An 18,219-nucleotide genomic window follows, 5' to 3' on the forward strand; every position below is an offset into this window, starting at 1 on the left:
CCATATCATATGCTTTAATGCTAAATTTTGTTACCAAATAAAGCTGGTGTTATTTTATATATATATATATATATATATATATATATATATATATATATATCGTAAATTAAGTTAAAGAAGTGAAGTGTTTTGATTTTTTTTTAGTATTTATATGTATTTTAATTAATTAAAATTATACACTTCATTTTAAAATATATAATCTCTTAATTTAATTATACTTCAAATAAAACCAAAATTTTGCTTCAAACTGTTATTCCTACTGTTTTGGTAATTTCTAAGTATGAAAAAAATATATTATTGATTGATGTTATAAAAGACAAGGCTTAATTGCATTTTTTTTCACTTTTTTTACTTTGAATAATGTATTGTCTTTTTCTAATCTTTTTCAACTACTTAAGTTCCCTTATTTTTAAAATTTAGTAAATTCAGTCTCTTATTGATTTTTTTTTCACTTACTGAAACCATTTTTTTTATCATAATATTATATATTTATGATTAATTTGGGATGTGAAATTATTATCAAAATTCAGAACGAATTTAGGAAAAAATGATATAATCGAAGGATTTATAAAATGTGAGTTTACATTTTATGAATTTTTTATTATTATCATTTAAATTTTGAATTTTTGATTTGTGGAATTTTTTTTAGCGAAATACAATTTAATTTATAAATATTTTAAATATAAAAAAAATTAAAAAAATAATTCAAAGAAAGTCAATGAGAGGAACAATTTCATCTTTTTTTGACAAATTTCGTCTAGAGACTTAATTAGCTCTGAAAAAAATGTTTGAGTGATTAAAAATGTATGGAAAATGAAATAAAATGAGAATGTAAAACTCAACATTACATTGTGATTTGTTGAGAGTGGGATTTGAACCCACGCCCTTTCGGACCAGAACCTTAATCTGGCGCCTTAGACCAACTCGGCCATCTCAACAGATAACATTAATGTTGCCTTAATTTATTGTTGTTAATTTTGTTCTTAATTTTATGTTCCAATTGAACTTGTTCGAAGACCATCCGTGACAGAGATTCTCTCATTGATAATGTGCCCATCAATGAAAAGATCAGTTGGGTTTAATGGTATGCGGTTCTACGCAAAAATAAAGGGTTAGCAATTAAGAAACATTGTTTCAACCAAAAAACAAAGAAAAAGTTAGGAAAGCATTTATGGTGAAGACAATATCTTTATAAAATATTTAAATCATATTACTTTTGATAAAATCTATTAATTTTTTTTATAAAATTAAAATTAAGATAAAATATATTTTGGTCCTTTAACTTTTCAATTCTTATGGTTTTTTATCCTTTAACTTTTCTTCGTTCTCAAACTTTTTTTCCATTAATGTTTTGATTTTTGTCGTCTATTTTGATTGTTAAAAATCGTCAAAAATTATTAGGATACCTTTTTATTGAAAGGTCCTATACATATTTTGACGGCTTTTAACTGTTGGATTTTGCTATATCCTAGAACCAGACCCAAGCAGCTCAAAATTGACTATCCCAAAATCCAAATTTACTTCATACACAATTTAAAATCCAGAACCACACACGCTCACACACAAAATCCCCAAATTCAAATTCATCATGTAACCACTTCAAATTTAAGCAAACAAATCATTATTCCCAAAATCTAGATTCAAACACACATGCACCAACTCCCTTTTAGGTTTACGAAAGGTGGTGGTGGTGCATGCAAACAATGTTGTAGGGGGAGGGGTCACACACATTTACGGAGTTAATGATGCCTCGCATGTGGTGGTTGGGTTTGGTGGCTATGATGGCGCGAAGGTGGTGGTGATTTGGGTTGCGACACTTTGTGTTAGAGATGACATTGTCATTGCATTGGTCGAAACACCTTGAGAGAAAAAGACTATACACCCCAAAGATAGAAATTTGGAGATTCACTTGGTTCTAAATCCATAGGAGATGTGTTGGGGTCAAATTGTTGATGAAGGATTAGAAAATGTTCCAACATGATGAGGGATCTCATGTGAAATACAGAAAAAAAAGGTGCATAAAGTGGAGTGGGAGAGGAAGAAGGGTGTGTGAGATCCTAGTGTAGTGGTGCATGACTTTTATGTGACGATAGTTAAAACACATCCAACCCCTTACAACATTTATTTTCATGAGATCTATAGATTTTAACTGACAATTATGGAGATGAATTTTTTTGGAGATATTTTGTTTTTGGATTTGATGTTCGTAGATCAATAATTTTTTTATGCTCAAGCAAACAATTTTTTATGACTAAAAACTTCCAAAAATAAAAAACTTAATAAAATAATAATAAACTCAATGTCACGTCATTATTTAACCGTTAAAATAAACAACAATGATTAAAATATATGAGGGAAAAAAATAGGGGATGAAGACCAATTTTTAAAAAATTGGAGGATCAAAAACATAAATAACAGAAAGTTGATGGACGAAAAACATAATTTATTCTTAAAACTAGATTTCAAAATATTTTGGGAAAATAAAAATATTTTATCCATAATAATTTAATGGCATGGTGTTGGGGAAAAAGTTGTGTGAATAGGGAGACTCCATCTCCTGAATGCACATAAAGTTGGAAAGAAAAGTGTCCAGCGGCACTACTCAAATGAAAGGGTGCTTTGGCATTGCTTTATATCTTTGTATCCTTAATAGATCGTGAAGATGCCTTTTGCGTCCTATATGGTAGATACGCACTTTGGCGCGGAGCCCTTGTGTTGTGTTTTGGGAGCATTGGTCACAGCTAAAAAGCCAAAGCACAAGCAGCACAAAGCTAAAAGCTAGCAACGCATTTTTCTTCTGTTTTTTTTATAAATAAACACCACGACGTACGATGGCCACGAAACCATAACAAATTGTAAAAACATATAAATTTGGTTTAGTATTTGAATTTTTTTGTTGATAAAAATGTTCACATTTTGGATGGATGTTCCTATCTTGTATATAGGTGGGGCACCCTTTATGCCTCACATATATCAATATAATTATATTTTGCTGAGTAAAAAAAATGTTCACATTTAATATCCTCCTTGGGGAAAAAAGAAAGCATATGCATTTTGGTTTAGTAGTCAGTGACTTTCTAAAAGCTATGACCATGATTTGAATTGCTGAGTATTATTATAAACTAAAATGACTACTTTATCTTGAAGAAGGATGCAGCACAACACAAGCCCCACAATCCCAACCAAAGAGACAATAGCAGTTGACCCAAGGTTCATAGTTCACACTTGACAGTAAAGCCTACCTAATTATTTTCCTCCACATATTTTTTTTTCTTTAGAATTTCAGCAAGGCATCATTTGAAGAGATTCCTTTTGTATACTCTAAAAACAACACGCCAAATCAATCTACACAAACCACCAGATTTTGGAAATGAAATGCATTACGTTATATTAAATTTATAATATAATATAAACTTAATTACACTTCTACTTCTATTACTATCTTCATTTTGTGAATACAGTTTCTTCATTTATTTTCATGAATTTGATCTCTTTAATATTTTTAATATTAATGTGTAATTTTGGTTTACTTATCCATTAACTTAGACATCTAATATTCAACAAAGATACTAACATATAACATTTTATTAGTTGCACAATGTTATGTCAACACATTATGTGATAATGTTAGAATTGTTGTTAAATATTGGATATCAAATTAATTAATAGGTAAACCAAAATGGAAAGACTATATTCCTGAAATGACTATAGTAAAGAGATAAAAGAATAAAGATATAATTCAACCTATCACAATAAAGATCCGCCATTGTGTCTTTCATCTTTCATTTCTTTTGCTTGATGCTTGAGCTTCTTTTTTCGTAATTTGAAGCTTATACCTTCTACACTCCTATCTTTATATTCACCGTTTTTTATCGCATATTCACCGTACATTGTTTCATCACCATTGCCCTCCTTTATGATCTTTCCACTACCTACTTTGTTTTTGTCTCTTAGTATTACATCCTCTTCCATTCCTTCCCCTCCTAGACATTATCATACACTAAGGCAATAGTAACTAGGAGTCTAGGATACACGTGACAATAAAAAGCTTAGAAATTATTCATTTTTATAAGACTAAAGAGCAAAACCAAACACAAAGTATATTTTTAGGCATCGAAACCAGAATTTGAAACACTTACAAGAACCAAAAATATGTGTAACAGTGATTAAAAAATATGTGGCAGTGTTGAGTTAGACTGTCGATAGCCAACTTAGGACTTAAGAAGTGACCAAATTAAAATCATCACTTTTAAAGGAATAAAGACGACTTAAATCAAATTTTGAAATATTTACAAGAATTAAAATTTATTTAAGTTTACTTTTTATTAACTCCCAAGAAATTAATTTATAAACAAGCATACGACTAAGGGTGGAAGACTGGAAGGGAGTTAAGTTAGACTAGACTTTTATAAGGTTTGAAGTTGACATATTTTCTAAGATTTCAGTCTAATTTGATTATTTGCCTAATGTAAGCTCTTTCTTAAGGTTTGGCCTAACCTTTTTAGATGTTCGACCCATCTATTCAAAACTTATTCAAAGGCTTTTTTTATTTATTAATAAACTTATTCAAAGTACTTTGCCGTAAGACCTTTCAAATAGGTTAAAAAACTTACCTCATAAGTAATAGATTAATGAGTCTAAACATAAATTTATGACTATAACTTTAAAGTTTTAAACAGACTAATAAATTTTGTAAAAAAAAAAAAACGGACTACTAAATAGACTTTTAAAACAAATGTTTATCTTTACATTATAATAAAATTTATTACATTATTAATATAGTAGGCCAATCTGTTATATTTAAAAGATTTCTTAAATTATTAAAATTCAAACATTTGTAATTAAATAGACTTTTAAAATACATGTTTATCTTATTTATTCATAAATAAGTATGACATTACACTTGTGATTGTATAGGCTAACGTGTGCCCATATCTATTTCCGTTCCTTCATGTGATGTAAGAAAAGAACAAGTAGGGTATCACAAATTTATATCATAATTAAGATAATTATTTAAGATCATATCATGATTTGCTTTTGATCGAACTTGAGACATAAATTCATTGAGATGCACATGAATAGATCCAGACAGACACCACCTGTTCTAATCTCAATTAAATGGAAAATCCTTTTACCTCTTTATGAATGAGATTCCCTGCAGTTAAAAAGCATGAGCACCAAATTTCCACCCTCAAAATTTTATTTTTCATACTTTGAAAGTTAATAGAATAAAAATAAGAAATATTTAAATCTTTGAACCTTGAATGCAGGATCCTGCAGTTACTGCAGGAATCATGATCCTCGCTAGTCTCATTTTAGTCTTACCAGGTTTGAGTTCACTAGTTGAAAACAAAAAATGCTGCCCCATCTATCTCATCCTTTTATGCACATGCCAGCTCATCCTGGGCATAAGAAAAAATCTTTATACCCTTTTTTATGAGAGAGAATTAATTCATTTTGTATCCTTTTACTTTGATTTTAGTAGTAACAGAACAGATTATATTCTTCCCCCAGCTTGGACAATCATATACCATTATTCACAAAATCATAGAATTACAAGAATTTTCTGTATAATGAAATAAAGGGAATCATTTTAGAGGGATCTACCGTGAATTAAACTTGTGAGCAAGTGGACAAAGTTTGGTATGACTTCTTGCAAGCATGAGGGCATGGCATACCACATGATATCCTGGAAAATTGCAGACTGGTGAGTCAACATGACTTGTCCATATTGTGGTACTATATGCAATTACCAATAGCAAAATATCAAATCATTACCAACTATTAACTGTTTGAGGTATGTCACTTCCATTTCCCAATGAAATACAACATTAAGATTATTTTTTCCTTATTAACGTTTTTCCTGTCCTTCTCAAAATATGTTGGAATAATGTGATCCGTCCGCCTTTGTTTTCCATGAATTTGGACATTCTTTTTCGAATGGGGCATTGTTCAACATGGCATATCATGGTTGCAATCATGCATGGTTTAGAATTATAGAATAATCTAACTCAATTCCCTAAGGAACTAATCTACATAATTAAAAAATATGCTTGTGCCGAATCCCAATCCGACAGTGCCTTTTTCCTTTAATTTCTTTATGTTTCGAGCAAGAGACAGCAAGATGCAAATCCTCCAAAAGAGAGGCATAATCTTTGCCTCAATCTAGCTATCAATTAATTATTACATGGAAAGGACAAATCACAATGTGATGAGACCCTCTAACTAGGAATTCCAAAGTGGAGTAAAAATCAGCTTCCCAATTTCCCATAACACTGCACTTGTTTAGAAATCGAATCTACCATATTTTAGAGGCACATAGTTATTGATGAACCAGGATTAAAAAAATTCAGCAACAGATGACAGATACATATCGAAGGTTCATAAGCTTGCCAAGTATCACATTAATGAACTTGCACATCACATGGCAAATTAGAGTTATATTAAAATATTAATGTTGATTATATAGCTCATAAGAAGCAGGCATATAAGAGTCGTTCGTGGAGGAAGCAGAAACAAAGTAAAAAACACTCGATACTAATAATACTGCCAAAAGAGAAAAGAACATATATAGTCTATGGTGGCACTATTATGGGTGATTCTTATTAAATTTTATAGTGCAGTAAATACATCCGAAAGGTTCCTTTAAAAATCAATTCATAAGGGAGTGGTCTACCCAGCTATATAAGCACTTATTATGTTCATGAATTACTCGATGTGAGACTATTCTTAACAGTTTTGCCACTGATCGTTTTGGTCATAAGTGGGGAAGCAACTGCAAACATTATTATATCAGTGTTTGGAAAATCTCAGCTTTTAGTTTGATATTTTTCATGTCTTAATTAATTAGACAGATACTAGCTAACACATTCTTAATTATTATAAAAAATTTATTAAAATTCTAAAATTACGAATAAAACTAGTTAAATATGAAGTAAGACTTTTAGTAAACTTTCAATAGTAAGAAATGTGTTGGAAAGAATATATTAGAAGAGTGTGTTATTATTTATCCGGCTCGAAGGGAATTACTTTCATCGCAAAATACTTGTGTTGTAGAAAAAAAAGTGTATTATTAGTATTTTTGTTAATTAGAAAGTGAACTTATAAAGTATGCCAGGTGTTGAATGTCATCAGGGGTAATTGGTAAAACGTGAGGTTGGACAACAGTTGTCAGTGTGTCCCAAAGGTTAGCTTGTTAACACTGTCGAAGCATTACTACTACTACATTGATTTTTTATGAATGCTTTTTGGACTGTGCTTGGACCACTATGGCAGACAATGACTAAAGCGCTTCCACATACATCATATAGAAAATAGTGGTTTGGTCTGGTCTCGTCACATTAGCATGGAGCATAGTTTAATAATAGAATAGTGACTGGACCCAGTTTATAAGGTATTGTAATTGTAATTGTAATGGAATAACCTTCTTTTGAGAAGCTTCATGTGAGTAACAGTTACCACTTTGCTTGCATGTATGTATTTATATATCTATTTTCATGTGCTTGTTGGAGCCAACATCCAACTATCCCTTCTCTCTTTATAGTCTGTATCTTCTAACACCCTTTTTTTCTCTCATTTAAAGTGCACAAACATGAAGATAAGTCTTCACCTTGGAGCTCTCCTCTTTTTTTTGTTCTTCCTAGTTTCCTCATCAAAGCTATCTGCTAGACCACTCACCACCGAACAAGGTAAGCACTTGTTGAGTCTCAGTTTTTTATGTTCCCTCTTTAGAATGTGTTTTACTAAGTGGAAATTGGTTTCATTAGGGAGAGACAGATCAAAACTGAATGAGGTCTCAGGGGAGGACTTGGTGTTGGAGTTGGAAGGAGGTGAATCTTTGAAGGTAGGAGACATTTTATTTCATTAAGCCAAAAACTTATATGCAGTTTATTAGACGTTTTACTTCTAGGTGCTGTTTTGATATTAGAATTAGAATTTTACCTTGGAAACCTATGCTAACTTTTAATGTAAATGTTTATTACGATAGATTATCGAAGTGAAATTTCAATTCTAATTGGATGACACCAAAAACATCTATAGAACTTTTCCGTCTGAGTAAATTATACTTGATATTATATCTTATAATCATGTCTGTTTCTGGAATCTAGCAGCTGCTGGGGGTGGAGGACTGCAAAAGTGGAGATGAAGAATGTTTGCAGAGAAGAATGACTTTAGCAGCTCACCTAGACTACATCTACACCCAGCACCATAAGCCTTGAAATGAGAAATCTTGTCATTTTATACTTCAAATAGTAATATCTTTTTAATTTAGCTTAGACAAATACAATTAAGCTAGGATGCCTCCCTATTGCTTTTATTTTCACTACAACACTTGGGGCTTTGCAAAAGCCTTGTTGAAGTGGTATTAATTAAGGTATCATCTGTTTGATATAAAGCAACTGCTGAACATATAATATAACAGAAGCTTATGACTTTAATTAGCCATGTTATTTGCATTGCATATGGTGATAAGTTTGTGACTTTGTCCAACACTCCAGTCTCCAACAATCAGAAATCTTGGCACAGATTCAGCTTGATCATAGTTAATTCAGATTGATTACATTGTAACTAGAGTTAGTTTAGTTAATTACTCTTGTAACCAACTATATACTGTTAGATTATTTTCTTCCTCTTGTAAGTTGTTTTTGGTTGATTCACATGAGCTTTCCAAATCACCTTTTTAGTATACACAAAAAGGAGATATTTATGCTTAAACGTAAATACTTTTTGTTTTAAGGAAAAAATGATTCACATCATGATAAAAATCTTTAGCCTTTTATATACCTGTTGACCATTCAACCAGAAGGTAAGGGGAAGGATCATCTAGTTCTCTTGGAATGCACTGTAAATAAAGAATTAAAAGTCTAAAAAGTACATTAAAAAAACTAACTTTTGTGATTATCAAAGGGGAAAGCAAATTGCTACCTACATCTTCTAGTAGAGGATGTTTATCTGGAAGCACATAACTGCATAAAAAAATGAAAAACAAAAATGCTTAACGCATAAAGTATGCAGAACTTAAGAATGATTTATGTATAATATTCATGTGTTAACATTTTGCAATAAGTAATATTTTTCATGATAAGTGATCCTACACAAAATATAAGGCTAAGGAAATATATATAGTGAGATAACTTATTTTATGGGAAAGGGAGAGGACTAAATATTAATCATTAGATCTTATTTTAAAATGTTACTTTTAAAATATATTAAGTCACATAAATTTTTTAAAATATCGTATGACATTAAATTTTTACCTTTCATATATACTTATATGATTCAAATTTAAGTATCTCATTTTCATATAAAAGAATTATCTCACAAGATATTTCATTGACTAACTAATGTTATTGCCTTTATAACATCTATCTTAGTAACAATCCAAATGTAAAACACTTATTTGAAACTCTTGAAGTAATGAATTATTATAATGTGATGAGTTTAATTAGTTATTTGGTTTCTATAATTTTTACCTTTTAGTCCTTATAGTTTTAAAGTAGTTTTTTTAGTTCTTATAGTTTATATTTTAATTTTTTTTAGTCCCTATAGTTTAAAAGTGGTTTTTTTAATTCTTATAATTTGCATTTTAATTTCCTTTTAGTTCTTATAGTTTAAAAGTAATCTTTTTAATCTCTATACTTTATATTTTAATTCCCTTTTAGTTCATACCATTAAAATATGAGTAATATTATCAATTACAATTAATTACAAAAATAATAACAAGTAATTCGTAACTAATTTATCACAAGATAATTTGTAATAAAAAAATAATTAATAATTTATAACTAATTTGTAGCTAATTATTTTTATATATTTTTTTGTAGTAAGGATTAAAATATAATTAAAATATAAATTACAGAGACTAAGGGACCACTTTTAAATTATAGAGACTAAAAGAGAATTAAAAGACTAAAAAAATTATTTTTAAAATATAAAGACTAAAAGAGAACTAAAATTAAAACTATAGAAACTAAAAGGTACGAATCCTAAAATTATAGGAGTCAACCTTAGAAGATGATATTATAGATATTATGAGAAGCAATATATGTTTTTTTAAAATAAATTGTTTGTATGAAAAAAGTATGTTTAGGATCAACTATTAATAGAAAAAAAAATTCTTATTTTCTTTTTATAAAAAAATCATAAATAAAAAAACAAAATTAAAATAGTTACATCAAAAACTAAAGAGCTCAATCTTTATAATATTTGCATATGTAGAAGTGTTAATAACAAGAAATTCTTGTTAACAAAATTAATATAAGTTTTTATTTATTCCCACAAAAAATTGACCTAGGTCCACGTGTTGAGTAAGTGAAACGACAGGAAGGACGTCGTTTGGTGAGAACAGTCTTTCTCTTGTGTTTCCCAATATTGGTGGTTTGTGACGCTATGTAGCAGCAGTAAGTAGCAGCTGGTATAGCAATTTGTGTGTGCTCCCGCACTCACACCCTCACCTTATCCTCTTTCTCTCAAATGGCGAACGACCAAGACCAGCAAGACTCTCCCCAACAAAATGCCCCTTATTCCGACTCCTCCTCCGACTCCGACTACGACTCCGACTACTCCTACGACGAGGCGGAGGACGAGGCCTTCCGCCGCGCCTTCGGCCAGCGCGAAGACGGTGACGAGTCGTCGCCGCCGGAGAACCTGAAGCGCGATGACCCGGAGGCGAACTTTCGCGCCTTCTCGGAGGCGTTGGAGAGCTCGGCGATGAAGGAGCTGCACGAGGAGCTGGACCCTTTAATCGCTGAGAAGAAAAACCCTTACGACTTCCCCAGAGACCATGAAGAATGGACCGAGCAGGACCTCAGGGAGCTTTGGGCCGATGGGCCTTACGAAATCGGCGGCACGGGCTGGGACCCTGTTTGGGCCACCGACGACGAGTGGCGCTATGTGAAGGAACAGATTGCGGATGGTGAAGAGCCTCCCATTGCGCCGTTTTATCTTCCTTACCGGAAGCATTACCCTCCCATTCCGGATAACCATTACGATATTGCCACCCCCAAGGATGCTATTGAAGAGTTGGATAGGATTGAGGAGTTTCTCAAATGGGTTAGCTACATTTTCGAAGATGGCAGCACGTATGTGTATATTATAGTGTCAAATTATTATTACTTTCGGTATGTTTGGGTTTAATCTTTTGGGATTTTTTTATTTTTTATTTTGCAGGTATGAAGGGACTGTTTGGGATGACTATGCTCATGGGAAAGGAGTTTATGTTTCTGATGATGCATTGGTCAGGTTTGTCTTTGCTCCGTTTTGTCGTGTTTGTTCTAAGTATTGATAGTGCCAGACTGCCAGTCATAAACTATGGGTCTGTTTAGATAAACTTTTATAGGGGAAGAAAATAAGAAGAAAAAATGAAATTAGTTTCTCCATGAGCTTAAATTAGCTTATGCATAAGCTAATTTGTAGAAGATCTCTCGTGTAGCTTCTTTAAAAGATGATTTTTTAACTTATGGATAAACTAATTTTAGCTTATGGAGAAACTTTTTTCAATTTTTTTTTAATTTTCTACTCTTAGAAGTGATTATGGATAACCTTCTCCAAACAGGTCCTAAATATAAGGAATGGATTCTACATTCAAGTAATCGGCAGTAAAACGTGCTATGTAATTGGAAAGAGGGGAGGAATTTGTTTAGTTTTTTTTTCTTCCCTCGGTCTGATGACACAAATATATTCAAATCCAGATGTTGTTGATGATGGTTTCACAATTCCAGCCTCAACCACAAGCTTTTTGAATCAGTTGGTCATGTTCCCTTGAGGCTAATAAACTGAATCAGTCGGTCATGTTTTCTGGGGTTCTATTTTGGTCTATGACTCTGTTAGCTAATTATTTCAGCTAGTGTCAGTATCTACCCTTCTTCCCCCCTCAGATGTATGCTGGTCTTCATGCAACTCTTTTTTGTCACTGATATTCTATAATGTGTTATCTTAGGTATGAAGGTGAGTGGTTTCAAAACGATGTGGAGGGTCATGGTGTAGTTGAAGTCGATATACCTGTTATAGAACCTGCTCCTGGGTCCAAGTATGTACCTTATTTTAATTGCCTCCTTATGTATGAATGAAGTCTTAGATTGTGGCACAATTTGAATATACATTCAATTTCCTGAGAACAAACTTGGAATGCTTTTATCCATGCCCTCAGGCTTGAAGCAAAGATGCGATCTCAAGGAAAGATAATAGCAAGGGATTTTTTGTCCCCTGAAGACAGAGAATGGCTTGAGAAGGATATTGAAGATATGTATTATCTTGCAGATGGGAACTATGAAATCCCCTTTTATGAGAATGAGGAATGGGTTAGGCAATTTGGAAGAAAGCCGTGAGTTTAATTGTCTATTTCTATTTTGCCTTTTCCAATTAGAATCATTTTATTATCTTTAAGATAAGTGATAAAGTTCAAGGTAGAGAGATAAAAAGAAGAGAAAAGAGAAACTGAGTATTACTTTGGATAATGCTCAAATGAGCAAATCAATTTTTACATGAATACATTGAGTCTTATATAGTTAAACTTGTAACTAATTTGTAACTAACTAAATTAAATTGTAACTAACTAAACTAATAACTAACTTGTAACAAACTAATCTATATCTCTAATAATAAGTGAGACTTTGCAACTCTTCTCTCTAGACATCATACTTCTCTGCATTGTCTCTTTACATCTCTCCATAGTACACTACTACTGGTCTTGAAAAAGGTTTTATATTTTATGCCCAGGGAGAAAGGTCGCTACCGTTATGCTGGTCAGTGGAAGCATGGGAGGATGCATGGATGTGGTGTATATGAAGTTAATGAGCGTATCTTATATGTAGGTGCATGGATTAGAAAATTTATTTTTCAACTTTTTAACTACAATCAACTTCTTTCTTGCCAATTTTTATAAAAACGGGGAGAGGAAGCTGGACTCTGTAGATGAAAAATAATTGCCCAAATAACATCTTTTGCTTTAGCTTCCTGGAGAGTGTCCAACATCCCTTATATGCTCATTTAGACCTTTATTTTTTGCTCAACGTACATCAATTTTAAGTTTATGGTGTGCTATCTGCATTACTTGGTTGAATCTTGCCACTTATTTCATTGGTTGGGAATTGCAAGTCATCTCTACATAAGGGATGATGGCATTTCCGTCACACTTGAACCATGTAGAAGACCTATTTTCTTTCCTGGTTACATAATCTGTGTGCATGCAGGGTAGATTTTATTTTGGAGAATATGTGGATGAGGTTTCAGGATGTGATGAAGACATTTCAGCGGTAATTTTTCCTAATGTTTTCGTTTCTGTATAATAAAAAAATAATAATCTAAGAGCTGTGTAAATATCTTATTCTTTATGATATTCTGTCAATTTCAGATGCATGCTGGTATAGCAGAAGTTGCTGCTGCCAAGGCTCGCATGTTTGTTAACAAGCCAGATGGAAGTATGCTGTTTGATCTCTTTGGGGGGGAGGGGGGGTGTCTCTGGTTTTAGGCTTGGTCCGCCATTTCTTTGGTTGCTAGATCTATTCATTAGCGCATGTGTTATGGATTTAGGCATACAATTTCATGTTCTGCTACCTCCTCACCATTTTGCATTTGTTTGGTTGAGATTATTTTTTAGAATTTTTTTTTTCAAAATCCCTAGAAGCTGGCAATTAAACTTCGTTCCCCATTGCCCGGAGGCTCTTCGCTATGCGAAGGTATGGGGGAGGGATGTTGTACGCAGCCTTACCCTTGCATATGCAAAGAGGCTGTTTCCGGATTCGAACCCATAACCAACAAGTCACCAAGGCACAACTTTACCGCTGCACCAGGGCTCGCCCTCCCCTAGAAGCTGGCAATTATTTATCTAAAATAAGTTGAACTAAGCGTACAATTAGACTTTAATACCAGTTAAGATTAAGAACACTCGTAACCAGTTTTTTTTCCCCTCCTAATTTGTGCCTTTTGAGTCATAATATAAAGATTAATGACCAATTGTAACTTCACACCACAAATATTTACATCATTGGATTCACCTTTTTGCCTCTAGACAATTGTCTCATCTAGTAAGGATGGTTAAGCATGCATGTTGATTCTTGGGCATACTAGTAGAGGCTTTCTGCTTTTATTGTATGGTTGAAAACCTATATATGCGCTATTTTGGAATGGAAATGTTTTCCCCCTTTTTTCTGATTGGTGCTGAGCTGATTTTATTTTGCTTATCATTATTCATAACATATTATTTAACACTCTGTGCAGTGGTTAGAGAAAAGAGAGGCCCATATAGTGATCCACAGCATCCTTACTTTTATGAAGAAGAGGATGTGTGGATGGCACCTGGCTTCATTAACCAGTTTTATGAAGTGAGGCTTACTGGCAATGTTTTATCCTAATATATTGTTTATTGTCATCTTAGCAAGGAAATTGACACATTGGTTTGATTTTATTGCAGGTCCCTGATTACTGGAAAGTATATGTGCATGAAGTTGATCAAGAAAGAGAAATGTGGTTAAACTCTTTTTATAAAGCTCCTCTTAGGTTACCCATGCCAGCTGAGCTAGAGCACTGGTGGTCAAAAGGTATTTGTTCTTCCTATTTTTCTGTATGAACAAGTACGGAGTTGGTATGACTTTTTATAGTCCTCTCCTGTCTGTCAATGAAAATGTCTAAATTAATTGTTCCTCCAAATCCTTGGTCAGAGGAGAATCATAAGATTCCTGAATTTGTCCTTATTAACAAGGAACCGGAGCCTGATCCTGAAGATCCTTCAAAGCTTATATATACTGAGGATCCTCTCATCCTCCATACACCAACTGGAAATATTATCAATTATGTCGAGGATGAGAAATATGGAATACGTTTATTCTGGCAGCCACCTTTGGGAAAGGATGAGGACGTGGATCCTGAAAAGGCTGTATTCCTGCCCCTTGGTTATGATGATTTTTATGGAATAGAGAAGGAGGAAAAAAAGGAGAGCATATGGATGCGTACTATACTTGCAATTGAAAATGCATGCAAGCCGTGGTTTGATAAGCTAGATAAATGGACTGAAGAGCAGAAAAAAATTAATGAAGAGGAAAAAAAAGCAATTGAGGAAGATCTTGAACTGATAGAAGCTGAAATTGGTCTAGAAGAGGCCATTGAGGATATGGAGGAGTTATTGCGCATAAGAGAGAAAGAAGAGGAAAAGAAGGCAAAGATGGGTTTGCTGGATGAAGAAGATGATGATGATGAAGGTGATGGTGATGATATGACTTCTGTAACCAAACAAGATGAAAAAGCTCCTGCAAAGGTTGTAGAAGTTCCCGCAGAGGTGGAAGAGGAAGATGATGACGATTGGGATGATGAAGAGGATGATAATAGTGCACAATCAAGTTTTGGGTCCGTTGAGCAGGGACAGACAACAGATCAGCTGAAGGGAAAACCTGGGAAATCTCCATTTTCTGCATCTTCACTTGCATTTGCTTCTAGCAGCCTTATCTCTGCTGTGAGTTATGATACCCAACCTTCATTTTATGCAAGTTTTTTTATACATGACTCCATCTTATATTTTGAAACCGATTCTTGTGTTCAAGTTATATGCTTTATTTCTCGTATATATCCTGGTCCCATTGAATAATCAGGGAATTGTACTGTTCATCTCACAACAACAAATTATAATTTTCTCATTTTCAACATCATTAAGCTATTTTAATGGATTTTTAAGACAGTTTTTATGGTTTAATTCTTTTATTATTCTTTAATTGAACACTTTAACCAGTTAGCTGATAGTATATTTGATTTATCTCTTCTCAGATACCATACCGATTTACATGTCATTGAGTTCATTTGGCATTCATTGGAAGGCCTAAACACTTATTTTTTTGGTTCCCCTGTTGTGGAAAATAAGAATGCTAGAACTATTCAAGTATTGAAATATCTGGCCACCTTACTCTTGTACTACACTGACATCCCTTGAGATTAGCAGTATCTCTTGCTCACAAATCATGCACTTTATTCTTTATATTCCATATATTTGTTTGTGAAGGCAGATGAATTTGCTAGTGATTGTGTATGTGCTACTGTGCTTGCAGTACCTTGTCTGGAAGCAGCATTAGATATGTGTTATATCTTAATTCCACTTCATTTCAATGTGTAGAATAGAAAACTTGTTTGCTTTACAAGTCTGGATTGAAGACTGGCAAGTTCATGAATATTTTTCTTTGTTGTTTGGTTTATCAGATTCCATCCAAGCTGCAACTATCATTTTCATTCCGGAACAAGGGGAGATCAAAACCGGAGCCAGTTCCTCCCCCATGCATTGATAGCTTGAGTAATATGAAAACTGTTGATTCAGTCAATTTCCGTCCTGTGACCAGCCAGAATGGTAGCTTGAAAGCGGTGGGCAAAACACATGGGAAAGTCAAGACAAGAAGCTCTTTTGGTGGGAAATTTCTTGGGGTGCACTCTCAGACTCGATCACATTTATTGGCTTCTGCAAATTCCAGTAGCAACTTGAAGGAGCCAAGAGTGAGTAGTGACATGTGGTTGCATGCAGCACCAGAGAGGGATTTAGACAGCATACTGTCTTTGCATTCATCATTGTATTATTTTGAACAGCATAGAGAGATTATTTGGTGATCATGTACTGTCCATTTTTTCCCAAATAAGAGAGGTTCACTTTAAGTACAAGTTTTGAAGGCCGTTTTGTTGCCCTTTTTGTACCAAAAAGGAGCACACATAGTATTTTTGTTGAGCGCAGAGACATAAAAAGCATGTCGTTCTAAATCTTGAAAGCATCTGCTGAGAGAATTGTTGAATGGTGTTTACATTATTTTTTCTCTTTCATCGTGTTTCACTTTATTACACTAAGATTCTGAAATCCAAAAAGCATACACGATTCATGAAACTACTTGACAAGTCTACTGTCTATTAAAGTCTCTAACTATTAATCTTTAAGTGGGACAAAATTTTGAGGTAATTTTAGGTATTTTTAATATTGTTTTCTAATAAGAATAGAAATTAAGTTTCATTTTGAAAATTTGTGTTGATTTTTAATGTAATTTTTTATGATGTGATTTATGGAGACAATGTGATGGTGTGAAGTATTTATTAGTTTTAGTAAATTTTTATCGAAGAATTTGATTAATCATTTCTAGTGATTTTTTAATCATTTTTTTTATTCCCAAAGTTTGAATATAAGATTTTGTTTAAAAAAATAATCCAATTTCACTTGGATCAATTTGTTGATTAATTTTTTACTTTATTAAAGAACAATATTAAAAGCAAATATACAATATTATATTTAAATTTTGTCCAATTCAAAGTGTTGCCACTTGTCAGTTACATCTGGTTGTAGAGTCTTGGGGTTGGCCAATTAAAATTGACATTGCGACAAGTGTTAGATCATTGACAATTTTCATTCATTCACGATGGGTCCATTTCTTCATATCGTTTTCACATTAATAAGTTATCTAATTGTTTGCATAACTCCTCTTAATATAAACCATCTTAATTTTTATTTTTTTATAAAAAAAAGCAAGATAAACTTCTACTTTTTGAAGTCCAAAGGGATTGATTTTCGCCTATTCTTTGCAAGTAGCTGATCCAAACTGGTAGTGTAAGGCACCTTAACATGAAGGACCACACAAATGGCACTCAACGGCATGTTCTTTGCTCTTGGTCACGATGCACGACCAAACCGATAGAGAAGGCAAATCTTGCACTGCATGAGCGAGCAGTCACAAAATACCAAACTGCATGGTTTAGAGTGACGCCTCATACAATTCTTCTATTTAGTAAAGCGACTGCTGAATCCAGACCCATCCAAGTTATTTTATGTATTTGATTTTTCACTTCTCAGAATCTTTATTCAACTCTAGCACTGCATTATTGCTATATTATATACAAACCTTGTCACCATTTGTATAAAAAAAATTGATATTTGCGTAGATGATCAAACTCTCTGATAACCTTAATATTTATTTGGTTCCTTGTGTGATTTTAATTTTATGTTCTTTTATTAAACTAAATCTTTCTATTATTAAAACTAACCAAAATCATTATTTTCATGATTGAATGGAGAAAATAAAAGTTTACTCGAACATATTTGCCTTCACTATCTAGTTATATTTATTTAGTAAGGTGACGATGAAAGCAAAGATATTTTGTTTTTGTAATGAGAAGATAATCCAAAAGGCGTTACAGTAAAAGATAACGGCATTTGTCTAACCCTTTCACAATGGAATGAAATCAACGAATCCGAAGGATCATAGCTCAAGA

The 18,219-nt window shown here is 32.8% G+C and overlaps 2 protein-coding genes and 1 non-coding gene across 6 annotated transcripts; 2 read left to right on the forward strand and 1 right to left on the reverse strand.

The window, feature by feature from the left end:
* Positions 1-857: 857 nt before the first annotated feature.
* TRNAL-AAG lies at positions 858-938 on the reverse strand. Its single transcript has one exon. It is a non-coding gene; the product is annotated as a tRNA-Leu (tRNA).
* Positions 939-7,354: 6,416 nt separating this feature from the next.
* LOC114375039 (putative phytosulfokines 6) lies at positions 7,355-8,638 on the forward strand. Of its 4 annotated transcripts, none has more exons than XM_028332778.1 (4): positions 7,355-7,393; positions 7,583-7,688; positions 7,767-7,843; positions 8,109-8,638. In XM_028332778.1, the coding sequence occupies exons 2-4, from the start codon at positions 7,592-7,594 to the stop codon at positions 8,217-8,219; spliced, it is 285 nt and encodes a 94-aa protein (XP_028188579.1). In that variant the 5' UTR covers positions 7,355-7,393; positions 7,583-7,591; the 3' UTR covers positions 8,220-8,638. The 4 variants fall into 4 exon arrangements, with proteins under 4 accessions (XP_028188579.1, XP_028188578.1, XP_028188577.1 ...); XM_028332777.1 differs by having other exon boundaries at positions 7,373-7,472; XM_028332776.1 differs by lacking the exon at positions 7,355-7,393 and having other exon boundaries at positions 7,495-7,688.
* Positions 8,639-10,372: 1,734 nt separating this feature from the next.
* LOC114375315 (protein TIC 100-like) lies at positions 10,373-16,785 on the forward strand. Its single transcript, XM_028333090.1, has 11 exons — positions 10,373-11,081; positions 11,170-11,241; positions 11,939-12,028; positions 12,149-12,322; positions 12,718-12,808; positions 13,191-13,253; positions 13,352-13,418; positions 14,218-14,321; positions 14,411-14,537; positions 14,658-15,445; positions 16,180-16,785. The coding sequence occupies exons 1-11, from the start codon at positions 10,474-10,476 to the stop codon at positions 16,576-16,578; spliced, it is 2,583 nt and encodes an 860-aa protein (XP_028188891.1). The 5' UTR covers positions 10,373-10,473; the 3' UTR covers positions 16,579-16,785.
* Positions 16,786-18,219: the final 1,434 nt, after the last annotated feature.

This window comes from Glycine soja, chromosome 11, assembly GCF_004193775.1.
Source record: "Glycine soja cultivar W05 chromosome 11, ASM419377v2, whole genome shotgun sequence".
Classification (NCBI taxonomy): Eukaryota; Viridiplantae; Streptophyta; class Magnoliopsida; order Fabales; family Fabaceae; genus Glycine; species Glycine soja.